General features: G+C 45.3%; 1 protein-coding gene across 2 annotated transcripts in view; it reads right to left on the reverse strand.

Annotated features, from left to right (window-relative positions):
* Nucleotides 1–2,651: 2,651 nt before the first annotated feature.
* UNC5C (unc-5 netrin receptor C) overlaps nt 2,652–16,206 on the reverse strand; it is a 368,757-nt gene continuing 355,202 nt past the window's right edge. For both annotated transcript variants that reach the window (XM_036914075.2, XM_036914076.2), the window contains 2 exons: nt 9,983–10,161; nt 2,652–9,248 (listed from right to left, as the gene is read on the reverse strand). In XM_036914075.2, coding sequence (XP_036769970.2) covers nt 9,083–9,248; nt 9,983–10,161 — 345 coding nt within the window. In that variant the 3' untranslated portion in view covers nt 2,652–9,082. The remainder of the gene's footprint in view (nt 9,249–9,982; nt 10,162–16,206) is intronic.

Here is a 16,206-nt window from a genome sequence, read left to right on the forward strand (position 1 = left end):
AGCTGTGCCTGTGTTCCGTCTTGGAAAACATCCCCCTGTTCTGAAGATGAATGACTAATTTGTGCGCCAAGCATGAGGTAAGAAATCCACCATTACTAGATATTGCCTATTAATATAAATGCATAGTGCCACTTTTCTATGTTTTTATTTTATTTTCCTATCAGCAACCCAGGTGTAGGTGTGGGGACTAGAACAACAGGATTCATTCAGGTTGGGGTTTGTAGGACATATGCAGCAATGGCTCATGCAAAATAAGAATTGTCATTATCAAGGGGATGGCCACTGTGGCCCAGAGCAAGGAAGGGATAGGCCCAAAGAAACTAGGTCAAAGGACAGGGAAGCCTTCAGGGTAGGTGGTGATTCAGCAGTGTCTGAGTAAGGGGCTGTGGTCAGAGTCAAGACTGCAAAAGGGAGTGGCAGGGTCAAGGACAGGCCGAGGGTGTGAGCGCAGGAGTGGGGAGATTTAGTTAGTGAACGAGATTATTGGTGGTGAAAGAGGTACCCAAAACTAGACCTTTGGCTCTGTCCTTGTGGATTTGAAGCCCCCCAGGATGGTGGCAGTGTAAGGAGAGGAAGATTGTGAGGCAGGACTCTCCGGGGCTGGAGGAACGGGCAGACTGCAGAGACAGAGGCAGGTAAGACCTGCTGGCCTGAAGTGCACAGCAGTGGGTTTTTAGGCAAAGCCAGTGGTCTGGGAACAGTGAGGCAGTATGAGAAAGCCCGACTCTTCCTCCCAACTCTGAGTCCCTGGAGTTTAGATGAATGAGGCTATTGCCATTGATCCTGAAACAAATGTCCCCCAGAGAGGAGAAATCCTGCAAAGGGAGAGGGAAAGTTTTAGGTTATTTTTCCATGGGTTGTGAATGGTGGGATGCAAGGTAGAGTTTGGTTTTGAGGGGCTGCATCATTGCTCTGATCAGGAGAGAGGACACCTAGAGTGGTTTGGGCCTGGTGAAGACGGGGAGGCTTGCTTCACTAGGAACCAGAAATATCTGTGTGATGGCCTCTGTTTAGCCCACTGCACTCAAGCCAAGGGCATTCATCCCAGCACTGGGATTCAGAATGACTTGGCTCACAGCCCATGGTTTTCACTTTCTCAACTCTGTGCAAGTACATGATCTGAACCCTAATCTTCTCCACTATAAACTGGGATAAAAATACCTACCACATAGAACTCTTCCAAGGAGCAAATGAGATGAATGTGGGAAGTATGTGATGGTTCCATGCCAGGCACATAGCAGGTATGCATAAATGCTGCTTTTCTTTACTGACGTTAGTTTTACAGGATATAAAGCCAGGAACATTTAAAACAAGCCAGAGTTTGCTGTGGGTACACCTCTCCCAGCTTCTCCACACCCTGTTTCTATATAGGCTGTGGGCTGTCATAAAACTTAAAGTCAGACAGAAGGTTGCGGTTGAGGAAAGCGGATTCTTCTCCTCGCATTGGTCACTTTTTAAGTTGCAAGCTTGCTGCTTCCTTCTGGTCATAACTGCGAAGTACGGTCACTCTCAGGAGGACTTTTGTTTTTGCAAAGTAATTGCTCGGCTAGGTCCTGATGTTAGCCCAGCTGCAGGGTCCTCTGGGACTGACGACGGAGTTTGCCTGGTGCGCATGTGCTGGCACAGAGAGGGCGGGGCCTCGGCATTCCTCCAGGACCGCAACTCAGATGGGGTCTTGGCCCGGGCACACTGGCCTAGGTTCGGCTTTACCTGCAGCAACCCCAGCTGCCAAAACCCCGAGGTAGGGGACAACGGGTGCTCTGTGAGGCGCTGTTTTGTTCTGTAATTGCATTTTATTATTTTAGAAGGAGATGACTTCTCTAGTTCACTCATAGGACACACTTCCCCCTTTTGGTTCCCATTTACGAATGGTCACTACTTCCTGAGCCCTGGCAAACAGTGGGGTTTGTGGCCCAGGTGCGAATCAGTCTCACATGGCTCTCTGCAGCCCTCAGGAGGCACAGTTGCTCAGCAGTGCCGCAACCGCCCCCGAGCTCGGCTGACCTTCGAAGGGAAAGGGGGCAGGTGGTGGTTTGCCCAAGGCCACTCCTTCAACCAGTTCTTTCAGGAAGGGCAGCCTTGGCTTCTGCTTCTGTTTCAGAGCCACTTTCCGCCACATACTTGGAGCCTCTCATTTGCCCAGCCTAAGGGAGTGACTGAGTGTCTTGCATCAAGTTAAACTTGTCTGCGTGGCCTTTGCTACAGCTCTGGGCAGCCTGTGTTACTGGACTTACCTTTCACTTCCTACCTATCAGTGCAGTTGTTTGCAAACTTTATTTAAAAGCAGATCTCTCTGGGTAGGGCCTCAGACTCTGCATTCTTAGGCTCCAGGACATCATGGGGCAGCTGTTCTAAGTCTCTGGCTCACCCCCTTAAAACTCTCAACAGCCAGGCTGACTTCCCAGGCCTATGAAATCAGAATCTCTGGGGCTGGGATCCAGGCACTGGGAGTTTGTAAAGCTGCTCAGGTGATTCTAGTGTGTGAAGAGGATTGAGAGACACAGGTTCCAGCAGCTCACCCTGCCCCTGAGGGACGTGATTACCATCCATGCAGAATGCACAGCTTTTCTGCCTTACTGAAGAGACACAGAATGGCTCTTAACATCGAGGAGAACTTTGTTACAAAGAAACAAGGGAGGCAGGACTCTGTTGCTTATAAATATAATTTATTATGTGTTTAAAAATTCTTTCTTACATTTTGTACATGTTGGCTGACAGAATAAATGCAGGCAATTTACAAACCATGGGACTGCAGGAAAAATGGGCAGAGGCAGCAGGGAGAGAGGAGAGGCACATCCAGAGCTGGCCCCCTCACCTTTACCGCATAGCAACGTGGTGGATGGCTGCCCAGAGAGCGCTCCTCCGCCAGGGGTTTTCTAGAAAAGGAATTGCATAGAAGATACAGCAAGAGGGAGACTCCACTACAACAACTGAAGTGTTCCATATCTGAAAAGCCAAGTTTGTGTGGTTGTGTTTAAAAAAAGAACAATGACAAAGCACAAAATCTCATCTGGACATTTCTGCAGTTGAACTGTTCCAATGGGAACAGCAAGTGGATGACAGGCGCTTCCACACTGGCTGCTGGGGGTTTTTTCTTTGACAAACATTGGTTGTCTTCTTTAGAGGAAAGATGAAGGCCACCAGCTTGCTAGAGCTCAACATTAGACTCAGTGAACATGTACAGTACTGCTATACCCAACACACACAGGGCGATAGTGTTCCCTGCAACTGGGCTAAATGCATTCTGTCTAGAGGGTGAGGGCTTCACTACCAGCAGTAGTTCTAGGAAAGGGAAGGGAGAATGCAAATCATACATTCAGCTTCTTCTGATTGCTGTTCTCTTTCTTTTCAAGGCCTGGAGGAGTGTACATTTGAATCTGTACCCTACATTTACAGATGCCATGAGGGACTTTAAGAATTTAAAAGGGCAAAGGCATTTTCCACTGGCTATAGATTTTTTGTTCTTTTATGGTGTTCTAAAGCAAACAGGTTTGTCTGAACATCTAGAACATAGATCAGGTCATGATTCTTGGATGTTGTCAACATAGTGCTGAAGGCTCATGAACTTAAGGCTGTTTATCAGCGAAACCTGTGTGCGATTCACATTCTGAACTGAGGAAATGAGGTCTGCCTGCCCCCCACCCTACCACTGGGTCAGTGCCATCAGGTTCTGCAGCAGCTCTCCTGATAGTGCCCATCCTAGGGGACCTTTGGAATTGAAGGATGACACAAGGATTCAGCATATTTGTAAGGGACCCTGAAGTGTTATGGCCTTCAGCAATTTGCAATTTTGCGAAGGCACAAATCTGAAATGGCATGGTACAGGACTGATGTACAGTAGCAGGTGCTTTGGCTGTGGGCAGCTGACTGTCTCAGGGCAGCTTCCTTGTTCACTACCCAACAACTGGGAGGCCACAGCGCTTGTGACAATTCCCCAGGGATTCCTGACTTAGGATCCCAGATGCTCTCTGGACAGATTTCTTCAATACCCACAAGTCTATGTGTAAGCAGGCTGGGAAGTAGCCCCTGATAACTGCTGGGTTGTGTGCTTGCACACTGGGGAGTTCCTGCTGGTGGATCTGGGGTTGCTGAGAGGCCTAGCGGCATGTGCTCCATTTGGCTGAGTGAGCCCGTTAGTATCCCAGCACAGATCGATACAGGGAGGTAACAGGCCCACTGGAAAACCTGGGAGCTGGGACCCTTCTGAAGAAAGATTTTAAAAGTAGGATTTCTGAAAATGCAGGCAGCCACAAGGCCGATAACACTAAAAGGATCAGGAAGTTAATCGTTAGTCTGTATATACTCCCTACTTTCATAAATAGCAAGTTTTAGGCAGGAATTCTGGAAATATTTATGACTCCATTTGGCTTACTTCACCTGTAGGGACACAGGCTTTCACTGACAACGGGTACAATGTATTTATTCCCCTTATGCCTTCGTCCATTGAAAAAAATCATTAGAGATGCAAGAGAGATCTTTCAAAGTGATCATAGCCAGAGATATACAAACAGATTTCTCAGGGCAGAGAAACAACATTTCATCACACAGAGGCAAAGTTCATAAAAAAATACAAAAACAAAAAAAAGACAAAGTGAAATAGTTGGTCCCATGAGGCACTCAAAAGGTAAAAATATTTTATTACCTTGAGATAATAATAAAAATATTTTTCCTCATTGGATCTACAAAATCTGCTGCTCATTGATCATTAGCATCTTTACAAACAACTGGCTTTGAGCAATGACACTGATTCACAAAAGCTCCTGTTTTGAAAGAAGATGGATAGAACTCAATTCATTCCAGGTGTTCCCATGGTCCTTCTTGCTCTCACTAACCTTGGACTTGTCCTGAGGCCTCTGTGTGAAACTGAGCTTGTCCAGAGCAACTGTTCAGCAAAAGGTGAAGTTCACATTCAAAGTGAAGACTGAAAATGCAACATGTGAACTTTTTCTACTTGTCTTTACCCTCTCCTGTGGGGCCTTAAATAGTTTTCACTTGCTTGACTCCCTGGGGGGCAGACCTTAAAGTGGCAAAGGCTTGGGAATCCTGGGGAGACAACGGTCAGCTGAAAAGCTGCCTGCCTCACACTCTGATGACACGGCAGTAAGTGGATCATGATCAGTGGCTGTGTCCCCAGCAGAGAAACAAGTGAGGGTGCATAAGAGCTATGCTCGCTCCTCTCCAGAAGAAGTAAAATAATATTGTTTTCACCATCTGAATGCTTACTTTTAAGATATCTTACTGTTTTACAAGTTATCTTTAAAAATATTACTGAATGTGTGATTTCCAGAGTGGCCTGAACTCATCCTCCATGACTTCTTCCTACTGAATGGCTCCACTATTTGAAAGTGAAGAGATTAAGATCTATAAAATAATTGTATGCATGAAAATGGCAAATGGTCATGCAGCCTAATATTGAACACCTCACCCCGGGCACCACTCTGCCTTGGCAGAGCTGCTGCTGCTGCTCACGCGAGGCTGGGGAGCGTTTTGTGGGACTGAGGCGGGACCTGCATTGGCACACGCACTGTTGCACACAGACTGCTCACCCTGAGCACCTCGTTGTTACACATGGGTCATCACCCAGTGTGTAACCAGCTCTGAATCCAACCTCTAGTCCATCCACATCACTGTGAGGAAATCTGAATGAGTGTGGTGAGAAGAAAATTAAAACAGGATGAAACCTTTGCGTTTAGATCCCAGATTCAGAAGAAAGGAAGCTGCTTCTCTTGGATTAACACAATTTTCACTTTCTTAGACAGACTTTCACCTGCATGTATGAAATTTATTTGGAAGTGGAAGCTACTTATATTTCCAAAATCAAATATTATAGAACTAAAAGGAGATACGAAATGTAGAAAGCCCAACCAAAACATAAATGTTAAAAGTGACAACTTCTCCAAAATGTTTTTTTATACAGATACTTATGAACTTCTATTATTTCTATCACCAAGAATCAAGTTGAGACAGGTCATGCATGATTGAGTTGATGACATACTTAATGACATGTAATTTTAATATGAGTAATTTAAGTGAAAAAAATGAGAGAAGAAGAACTATATATTTGAGATGAAAAATTCCCAGGTCTACTCGTGGTGAAGGTCCTGATGGCACTATAGCTATTCATACCCTGTTCCCTTTACCAAACAACTTTTAATGAAGTTTTATAAACTGGGTAACTTGTGTAATAATCCACTAGATGGCACCATGCACAACTGATAGATTTTTCTCATCCAAATGAAGCAAGCCCTATCTCGCCTCACAAGTTACACAGAAGTCCTAGGAATGAAAGGTGGGACATGTCACATGGAATGATAAAGCGGCTGTCTATGAAATGAACTGTTGAGTCTGGACTTCTAAGTTTGAAAGCAATCTAACAGCTATTACTTTACTTCAACAGGGAAGGAAATCAGAATTTGTAGTGAAAATTATTTGACATAAATGGTGGAACTTGCAGTTCACTTGATACGGAACATAGCAGGCTCTACAACAGATGAGTGCCTCACTTATCAGGAATCAACTTCTCTTCCCTTTTCTGGTGCTGGGATGTTGTACCAAGAAACAAGAAGTATCTGAAGTGAGCACCAAAGGCCTTCAGTGGCTTTGATAACAGAGCTCTTACTACCTTCAATATTTGTATGTTGATGACTTTTTGATGAGTGTTTCTGGTAAAAGTTTTGGAATGGATTTATCTGGATGGCTACGTAGTTGCTCCTCTCTACTTTTCACTAGAGATGGAAGTTCCTTTGAGCATCCTTTGGATTCCTAAATCTTGATTTCCACAGATAGCCCCCGACCAACAGTAACGAAGAGCTATCTTGAGAAGTTATTTCAAGATGCAGCCATGGAACAATAGCTCTCTTTCCTCCTCCTCCTTTTAAAAAATATCTGTTTAAAAAACCTTTACACAGAGTACAGTTTGGTATCTTTTGGACAAATATTCACTAGTATGAACATCCACTAAACTTGCTCATTACTGCCATCTCTCCCTTTCATTGTAAGTGTAACACATTTGTATATATGGTGCAAGGGGTGGCCTGACAGAGAGAGATTATAGACTATATACCTAAAACAGAAGAAAAAAAAGACAAGAAAGAAAAATGCCGCATATCAAGGAATCAATATAGTTCCTCAAAGGTGAGGATGGAGAAGCTTGGGAATATCAGGAAGTCCCCAAAATAGTCAAGAGAGGAAATATATAAAATGATGTCTAATTCAGATCCAGGCAGTAACTTGGATACTTCCAGCCCCAAAGTGAACCCCAGCCATGTTTTCATAGGTTCTGATTCAAACACATAGGTGCTTATTGTTCCTCTTGGTTTGGCTCCTGGGCTGTGAACTCTTTATTCCCCACCTGCTGAATGAATTGAGTCCCTATGTAAAAGAGCCTGTCATGGTCCTAAGCACATACAGTTTACACAAAGTAGTCTGTTGACTATTTTCCAGTTACATTTTTTTAATTTAAAAGTTTTTGACCAAGACAATAATAGAACATAATTTGTAGCTAGTCAGGGGGCAAGTGGCCCCAGGAGAGGAAAGAAAATGACAATAAAGGGATGCCATCTCTCAGTGAACAGCATAATGCAGTGGCACAAAGACAAGACTTGAATGTATAACAAATATGTCACAGGTTAGAATAATCACCTTCCAAGCCAGAGCTATGTGAAAGGCAGAAGTCACCCGGGCAGAAGACCAGCTGACTCTTTAAATGATCCAGGTCAGGGTCCACTGTGGTCTTCAGACCACTGGGTGAGGCTGGAGGCATCACAGTGGGGGGTCCAGCAGGTCGGAACCTTGGATGAGCTAATCCCACCCCTTCTCTTGACATGTGAGGAAACTTAGGTTCCAGGGAGGTTAAATGACTTTGCCCAGGTAGCCCAGCTGGACAGTGACAAGCCCGGAATGCAAACTGGTTTTCTGATTCCCCGTTCAGAGGCCATTCCTCCAAGGACACTGCCTCCAGGGTGGGTGGTGCCGAGGGGAGTCACATGCACAAGTCATACCAAGACTCTAAGGAGGAAGACCCTGGCCGAGCGAGCTGGAAGAGCAGGCCGGTAAAGCCAGTAAGCATGGGCTACTTGTTTGGAACAGGTGATGGAGAAAGAAACAAGCCAAGACGCACCGCCTGTCTGGCTAACCAGCTCCTCCCCCACAAGCCTGGTTCAGTGAGAAGGTGAGGCAGGTCTAGTCAATACCTAAGGACTAGCAGTGCTGCTAACCAAACAGGAGTTGAAAGGAAATCCTTTTACTAGAATACTTGTAAATACTTATTGATAATAACAATGATAATAATGATACCTTTAAAAAAATCACTTCAAACTGCATATTACAAACACACATGTTGTGAAGAAATGCTAATCTGTGTGGTTGAACACGAACCACTATCGTGCCTGCAAGGCTACAGCTTTATGCATGGAGGGCCCTGGACAGGTGTCTGCAAGGGACATGGAGTCGTGGTCATCTTTTGTTTACACTTCGATCCTCCACTTCCCTGATACAAACACTAGCACTGGTTCTATAAGCTCTCGAAACAGAACACTGACGGGAGGATTATCTGAGACACTTGGTGCACATGACTTGTAGGAAAAGTCTGTGATTTCTCTGTAAATTACTAATCTGAAATAGACACAACAAACCATCCACAGCTTCAACTTCAAATGATTTAAACAAAAATAGAACGAGCCATGGACAGTGTCTGCATCCCTGTCCAATTTGATGTAAACAACATTTGTAGAAATTGGGTTTGTTAAGAAAGTTTATCCATAATCTGGATAGCAATAAAAAGCGTTTCCTAGGAAACTGTTAAGATCCTGTACCACACCGTATACAGCCCAACTAAGAGGAAAATTAGGTTGATTTCTAAATCCAAGGTACACATTTACACAATTGCTCTTAACTCCTGTGATGAAGTCCGAGTTGGTGGGCATGTGTATTGGTAGCTGTATCTGTCTGTCTGCTCCCTCCCACTGCCACCTCGCCTGTGAAGCTCATTGGTCTGGTCTGGATTTCCTTCGCAGCCATGATCCCTTGTATGGCCACAGCCCCCCCTGTGCATCTCCTCCTTCATTTTCAGTCCCCGCATGGGTCAATACTGCCCTTCTGCTGATAAAGACACTACTGTTTCATGTCTTCCCATTTCTTCCAGGACAGCTGCTAGCATGCTCAGGTTTCCATCTGGGAAGTTCTGTGCTTCCCAAAGATCCAGGATTACGCCAGTTGGGCTCGATTTGGTGGCAAAGTAATTCAAGTACCTGTAATTGGGAATGGGAGAATGTGCTCAGTGGTGTGATTCATGGACCTGTTTTGTCTTCAGTTTTTACTAAACCTTTTGGCCTTCCACTTGCCTTTTAAGCACCCAGGCCCCACATGAGAAAGTGTGGTTTACAGACAGGCTTCCTAAATAACTAGCCCACGCTAAATTAGATCAGCCTCAGACAGGAGACATGATGTTTAACTTTGTTTACCTCAACTCTGAATAAGATAATTTAAGAGCCAGATGTCTACAGGTCATATCCTAAACAGGAAATCAAGAGACCTATGTTTTCTTTCCAGCCCAGGCTCTGATCATCTTTGACAGGTCACGCCGTGTCTTTTGCTTGATAGTGATGGTAACATCCTACAGAGAGGCTCCTGAGGTGTTTAGCATGTTAATTAACCATTCAGCATTAGGTCTTGATCAACAGCAGATGAGGAGCAATAATTAGTGAATGGATATATTATTTACAGGGGGTTAGCCCATCAGCTTTGCAAAGTGGGTTATAAAAATTGACATTTATGAGTGCTACTTAAGCCCAGAATGTCTTTCAACAATGTTTTTGTAAGATTACGGTACAAGACACAAAGAAGTGGGTTAATACGTGTTTGCAGAATGAAAAGTAAGTAGATGTATGAATTGACAAAAATGAATGCTTCCCCAAGTCTAAGACTTATCAGTCCTGGGGCCCTATGTCCAATAGAAAATAGTCCTGGGCTTGGCCATACCCACCTGTCCAGGTTTAGCTTATGGGCCAGCATCCTCCAGTCATGACCTCTTGTCTGTGGGGCGTCTAGGCTGCTACACAGCTTCTGCCGGATAGGCGGAGGGATGCTGAATGCGCTGGGTCCTGTCATGGTGGTGATGGTGCTCGCTGGGTCCAGCAGAGGCAAATCGATACCAGTAGGTTCCTGGAGTTCAGGAACAGGAACAATACAGCATTATTTCCGAAGACAAAGCAATCCCCACTCACCCAATCAGCAAAATGCCTTGCTTTGAGCAATAAAAAGAGATGAGCACTATTATTCTCTTAGTAAGTATGGCTTCTTCCTGGCCAAAAGTTGTGGCCTGGCTGAAAGGAAAAGGTACATTTTCAGCTGACTTTGCACAGCTTTGGATTGATGGGTCTTTGGGTAAGGGAAGGCCTATGTGGAGAGCTCTGGTGGGACTCAGTAATAGCATTTCTAGTGGGATTCTCCAGGTGAGACAAGAGGGAGGGAATACAGGTACTTCCAAAGGTTTGGATTTCAGGAGGGGAGAAGTCTTCAAAAGGGTAGTTCTTTGAAAATGAACAGATCTGAGATTAGCAGGCTGAAAGTTCAGAGCATCTAGTAACTGACCCTCAGGGGATGCCTGGGCAAATGCCCAAGTAAATTATTCCTATAACTTCTGCGGAAGATGGCCTGACACTGCTTTTGTTGAATGAAATGGAACACAGTTCTCCTCTAAATGATATCAAATTACGACTAATTTTTTTTTTTAAAGAAAATGGTGAACACAGTATATTGCTTTAGGGCAAGCTGTTAATAGCATCCTCCAATTGCTATACACCCTTTTTTTAAAAAAAAATCTAATTTTAATAGAGAAAACAATAAATTGGCTCTTAAAATAGTTTCAGCTCATAAAACAGCACAAATGCAAAATCTGAGTTTCATCTGCAGGAGAAACTCTAATCATTTTCTGATCACTTCTGCTGGTTGGAAAAACAAAAGCAAATGTTGCCCGGGAACTATTAAAGCAATAAAGGAAAATCTACTTAATCTACTTTCAATGTAATTTCTCTTTTTTAAAGCAGGTAACTCCTTGGTGTGCATAATTAGTAGCTGGAGGATAAACTAGCCACACATGCTTTCCACCATCATGGTGTCTCTCAGAGTGCTCGGCTCAGGGCGTCAGTGCCACCATCTGTCCATCGCCCTCAGAGCCCCGTAAGCCAGGCTGCTCCTGAACTGGGGGGTCGCTGCAGTCTGAACCCTAGTGCCCCCTGAGCGCGGTCTGTATTCTAGGATCAGCAGCCAATACATACTGCTAGGCTTGGGTAGTTCCACTATCCAGGGTCCATCTGGGGGTTCAGAGGGCACGTTAGAGCAAAATGAATTTTTCCCATAAACAGCGCCTTGGCTATGATCATAGTATTTGGCCTCTAAACCTAAAGATTGGCAAACTGAAGACTCTGACAGTTCTATTTGTACTTTTGTATTAACTCCTGCACATACCAGGATTTAAAAACTGGTATGAAAGACAGAAAAAAATAAATGGGAGTTGGAGACCCTGAATGAGGACATGACCTGCAGGTCATCCCTGTGCCAGATGCAGAACTCCCTCCAAGGGACCTGTGTGAGGAGAGAGGGCTCCTGACCTCAAGGGCAGAGGGTTGAACAAAGGGGACTAGAAGAGTGACTCAAGGGTATATGCTGGTGTTTTTATTAATGGATTCATGTGAGGATGGCTGAACCTGAGTGTCCCAACACCTGTATGTGTGTTGGGGTGGGTGGAGGTGACGAAAAACTACATGGCAGTTCCAAGGCCTCATGCCACTGCCCATGCTGAGGTCCTGCTTGCCGCTCATCTGGATGACAAGTCGGGCCCAGAAGGAAACCCGTCATAGCCCAGGTGTGACCGCCCCTTGCTGGCAGTAGAGGATGAGTTCACACAGGGAGGGCTCTGTTCTGTGTGCCATGGCTTGTGTCCCCACAGATTATTTTTGCTGTTGGTCATGGTAACCCCCTACTGCCCACCCGTGATGGGTCCTAGTCTGCCAGCCTTGTCTTTCTAAAGCAGCACGCTGATGCTTCTCCTTTTCTCTCTCTCTCATTAAGCACTGACTGCCTCTCATCCCACGTGGAGGCCCACATGTAATCAGGCAGTGAGAGATGTTTGCAACACATGCCTTGCTGGCTGGTGTGAGGCCTCAGCAGTGAGAAGTGCCCGGCCCAGCCAGCTCAGAGCAGCTGTCTGCTTCACATCGACGTACTGAGCCAGCACGTGCTGGAATACTGACCAGAGGGCATCCCTCTCCATCTTGATGGGATTAAAGATGTCTAGTGCTGGCAAGGGCGAGTTTGGGCATTGTCTGTTTGCTGGCATTGAGGGGATTAAACTTAGGGTCCAAGGGTGGGGCTGTCCTGGCTGTTTGGTTAATTATAGAAGGTAGGTGCCTGCCAAACACTTTTTTATTACCTAATGGGAGACAAGGAATAACAATTTGGTTCCCAAGTACAGTTCTTTAGTACGCATCCTTCAAAACTGGGTGATGTTCAGCTATAAGCCCACGAAGAAAAAGAAAGGGTATTTTGTGTAATGCCTGGCCATAGCACTCCCTGGAGTCAGGAGAACAGTGGCCTGCAAATAGCTCACTGGGCTATAATACCATTGCAATTAGATTTGCTTTGTAAAAAAGAGAGGAAATGGAACGAAGTATGCTCAGTCATTTATGTCCGTATATCAAAATAAAAATATGAAAAAGAGAGATGTAAGACCCTGGTTCAGAAGGGAGGGCCTCACAAGAAACAGACTTTGCTCAACTCCACTGATAAGGTAGGATGCCTCTTTATTAATTCAGCTAAATGCCCCATTACCTTTCCACCCCCATATGGAGGTACTAGGGCTATTGCCCTGGTCCCCTCAGCACCAGCCCCAGAGGTATCTGAACAAGGAATGATCTCCCCCTCTCATAGCCACCAGAGTACCCTATATGGCCAGGAAGCCACTCAAACTCAGGGAGGACAACTTCCCTTAAGGCAACTGCCAATTGGTAGAGTGGGCATTAATGTACAGCCATAGGCCTCATTTATGTCCACTACCTGTTTTCTACTTCTGATTTATATAGTTGGAAAAAAAATATGCCCACTTACTGGAATGTCCCCCCCCCCCCAAATAGTAAACCTCTTTTCTTCCATTTTTGCTACCCACAATCCCACTTGGGCAGACATCCAAACCCTTCTGAACATCTTCTTATGTGGGAAGAACACAGGACAGTTCTAGAAAAGGCCCACACTGAGGCTAAGAGAATGCATGAGGATGCTCCTACCATCCCTGTGACACCCTCAGCAGCCACTACTGTACCAGCTGCTGATCTGGCCTGGGGTCCTAACAATACGGGAGACACACACATGCCTGGGCACTGCAGTGACTGGATACTTACAGGGCTCAAGGGAGTATACACCAAACAGGGGAGTTTAAACAAGGTCTAGGAGGGCACATGAAAATGTACTGAGGACCTTCAGGTTATCTGGAGAGGATCTCTGAGGCTTATCGGCACAATACAGACATTGACTTGGAGTCCCAGAAAACCTTAACATGATAAATATGACCTTCATAGAAAAGTCAGCTCCTGACATTCAAAAGAAGCTTCAGAAAATAGAGGAGCTCTAGGAATATCTATGTCACCATTGGTTAAGATTGTCTTTTAAGGTCTCTAATAGCTGTGACCACTTCCAGGAGAAGAAGGAGCAACACAAATGAGACAGCAGGCACCCCGTTAGCTACAGCACCAAGCCTGTGATAGTCAGGTCCCCACTGGGGCCCACGGCAGTGTGCCTGCTGAGCAGGAAGGACACCGGGAAAGAGAATGCCTAATTAAGAAACCTGAGGAAATGGTCAGCCAGTATTTCAGTTGCCACAGACCCCGAATATGAAGCAATACCCCTTGAGAAGTCAAGCTAAGATGGGTATCCAACCCTTGATCTCCACCTTCCTGGAATGCTGACTTATATGCCATGCCAGTCACCATGAAACACCCCAATCCTGCCCATGCAGAATTGTGGGACCAAGGACTATAGGTCTGCCTAGACCTCAGGCAGGTGACCAGATAATGGAAGATAGCCATCTGGTGGTGCCAAATCCATGCCTTCTGCTCACCACCTTGACAGGAGGTGTCTGTTGGTTTACTGTCTTGGACTTACAAGATGCCTTTTACTGTACCACTGAGTTCAGAGTCCCAAGAGCTGTTTGCTTTTGAATGGGGGGACCCAGAAACTAATAAGACAGCAATACTGCTTGATTGTACTTGCCCAAGGGTTCAAAAGCCCCTACTATTTCCCTACAGGGGGGATCTTAGCTAAAAACTTGAGAGAGTTGCAGTTGGAAGAGGGAATGAATATTGCTCCAATATATAGATGACATTTTGATAGCCACCAAAACTAAGGAGGCAGCTAGACCTGAATACCATTGTAACACTGAATGTTCTAGCCATGAAGTGTCCAAAAAGAAGGCTTAAATATCCCAACCGACAATAAAATATTTAGGATTTGCACTTTCACAGGGCAAAGAAATCTTCTCCCTGATCAGTCAGGGTAGCTGTTCCTATAAACAGAAGACAGCTGTGGGGATTTCTGGGAAAGGCAGGATTCTGCTGAATCTGGATTCCAAACAAAGGACTTAGAACAAAGTCCCTCTATGAGGCCCTGAAGAGTAGAAACAATGAGCCTTTAAACTGGACTGCAGATTGCCATAGGCATTCCAAAATGTAGATGAAAAGCTGATGACTACCCCTGCCCTAGGTCTTCCAGACATGAGGAAGCCTTGACCTCTTTGTTCATGAAAGGCAGGGATAAGTCTTGGCATTAACCCAAAACTTGGGGCCCATAAAAGGAGCCATTAGTTTTCAAAATAACTAGACGCTGTCACACAGGGGTGGCCAGTTTACCTTTGGGCAATGGTGGCTACCTGTGTCTGACTTCAGGAGGCTGAAAAGTTTACCAGCCCACCGTGGTGTACACCCGATGCTGTGCTGCCTCTCCTAGAACAAAAAGGAGGGTACTGTCTTACCCGGGGAAAGCTAGGCAAGTACCAGTCTATCCTACTAGACAATCCTTACATGAAATTAAAAGCAGTGTCCACTCTGAATCCTGCCGCCTTGCTCTTGAGTACATGACTGCATTCAAACTGCTGATCGAGTCTGTTCTAGCTGGCTGGACCTGGCAGATCAGACCCTGGGGAGTCTGGCCCTAGGCATGTCATAGTGGGAGCAGCTTCATGGGACGTGGCCTATGAAGAACAGGATATCATATCAGGAGATCGTAGAGGCCAAAGCTCTCCCACCAGGTACCTCAGCCCAGAAGGCTGAATTGACTGCCCTCACATGCACCCTGCAGGTTCATAAAAACAAAAAAGCAATAATATATACTGACTCTAAATATGCTTTTTCTGTGGTACACACTTCTGGAGCCATTTAGGAGGGAGGGATCCTGACAGCAGGAAGAAAGGAAATTAAACATGATGAAGAGATTTAGAATTGCTGGAAGTAATAATGGGACCCAAGGAGGTAGCCAGTGTGTGCTGTCCTGGACATCATACAGTGGACGGCATGGTAGCCAGAGGAAATAGGCTGATAAAGTTACTAACCAGGTCATAAAGTAAGACCGCCAATGGCCCAGACCTTAGTCTTGATATCAGAAACAGACTTGTCCAGAAGCTGACCCAAGTATTCCCCTCAGGATCTGGAAAGAGCTAATGAATGTGGGTTTTGACTAGTGACTGGCAGAGCCTCTATATGCCAAATATAAACATACCAAAGAAGGTTGGATTATGTCACAGGCAGGGAATAGTATTAATCCCTGAGCATTCGGTGGAGGTTATTAGGCACACCCACCAGCTCACCCACCATGGTAGAGATGCCACTTTACAAATGGATGTGGTACTTTATGGTTGGCCCAAATATGCAGAGGACGATTCAGAAAATAGCACAATAATGCATACTATGTGCCAAAAATAACCCAAAGACCAATCCTCCGCCACCTACGAAGGGAAAGCAGTCTTGTGGGATGAGACTAGGCAAGGACCAGCCTGTAGACTTTACTATGATGCCTAAAGCTGCTGGAGACTTGAGCTACCTGATGGTTTTGGTAGGTACTTTTGCAGGAAGGGTGGAAGAAGAGAAAAGGCATCAGTAGTTGTAAAGATTTTCCTGAAAGAAGTTCCTTGGTTTTGATTGCCTTTTTCAATACAAAGTGAGA

This window comes from Manis pentadactyla, chromosome 5 (assembly GCF_030020395.1).
Source record: "Manis pentadactyla isolate mManPen7 chromosome 5, mManPen7.hap1, whole genome shotgun sequence".
Lineage (NCBI taxonomy): Eukaryota > Metazoa > Chordata > Mammalia > Pholidota > Manidae > Manis > Manis pentadactyla.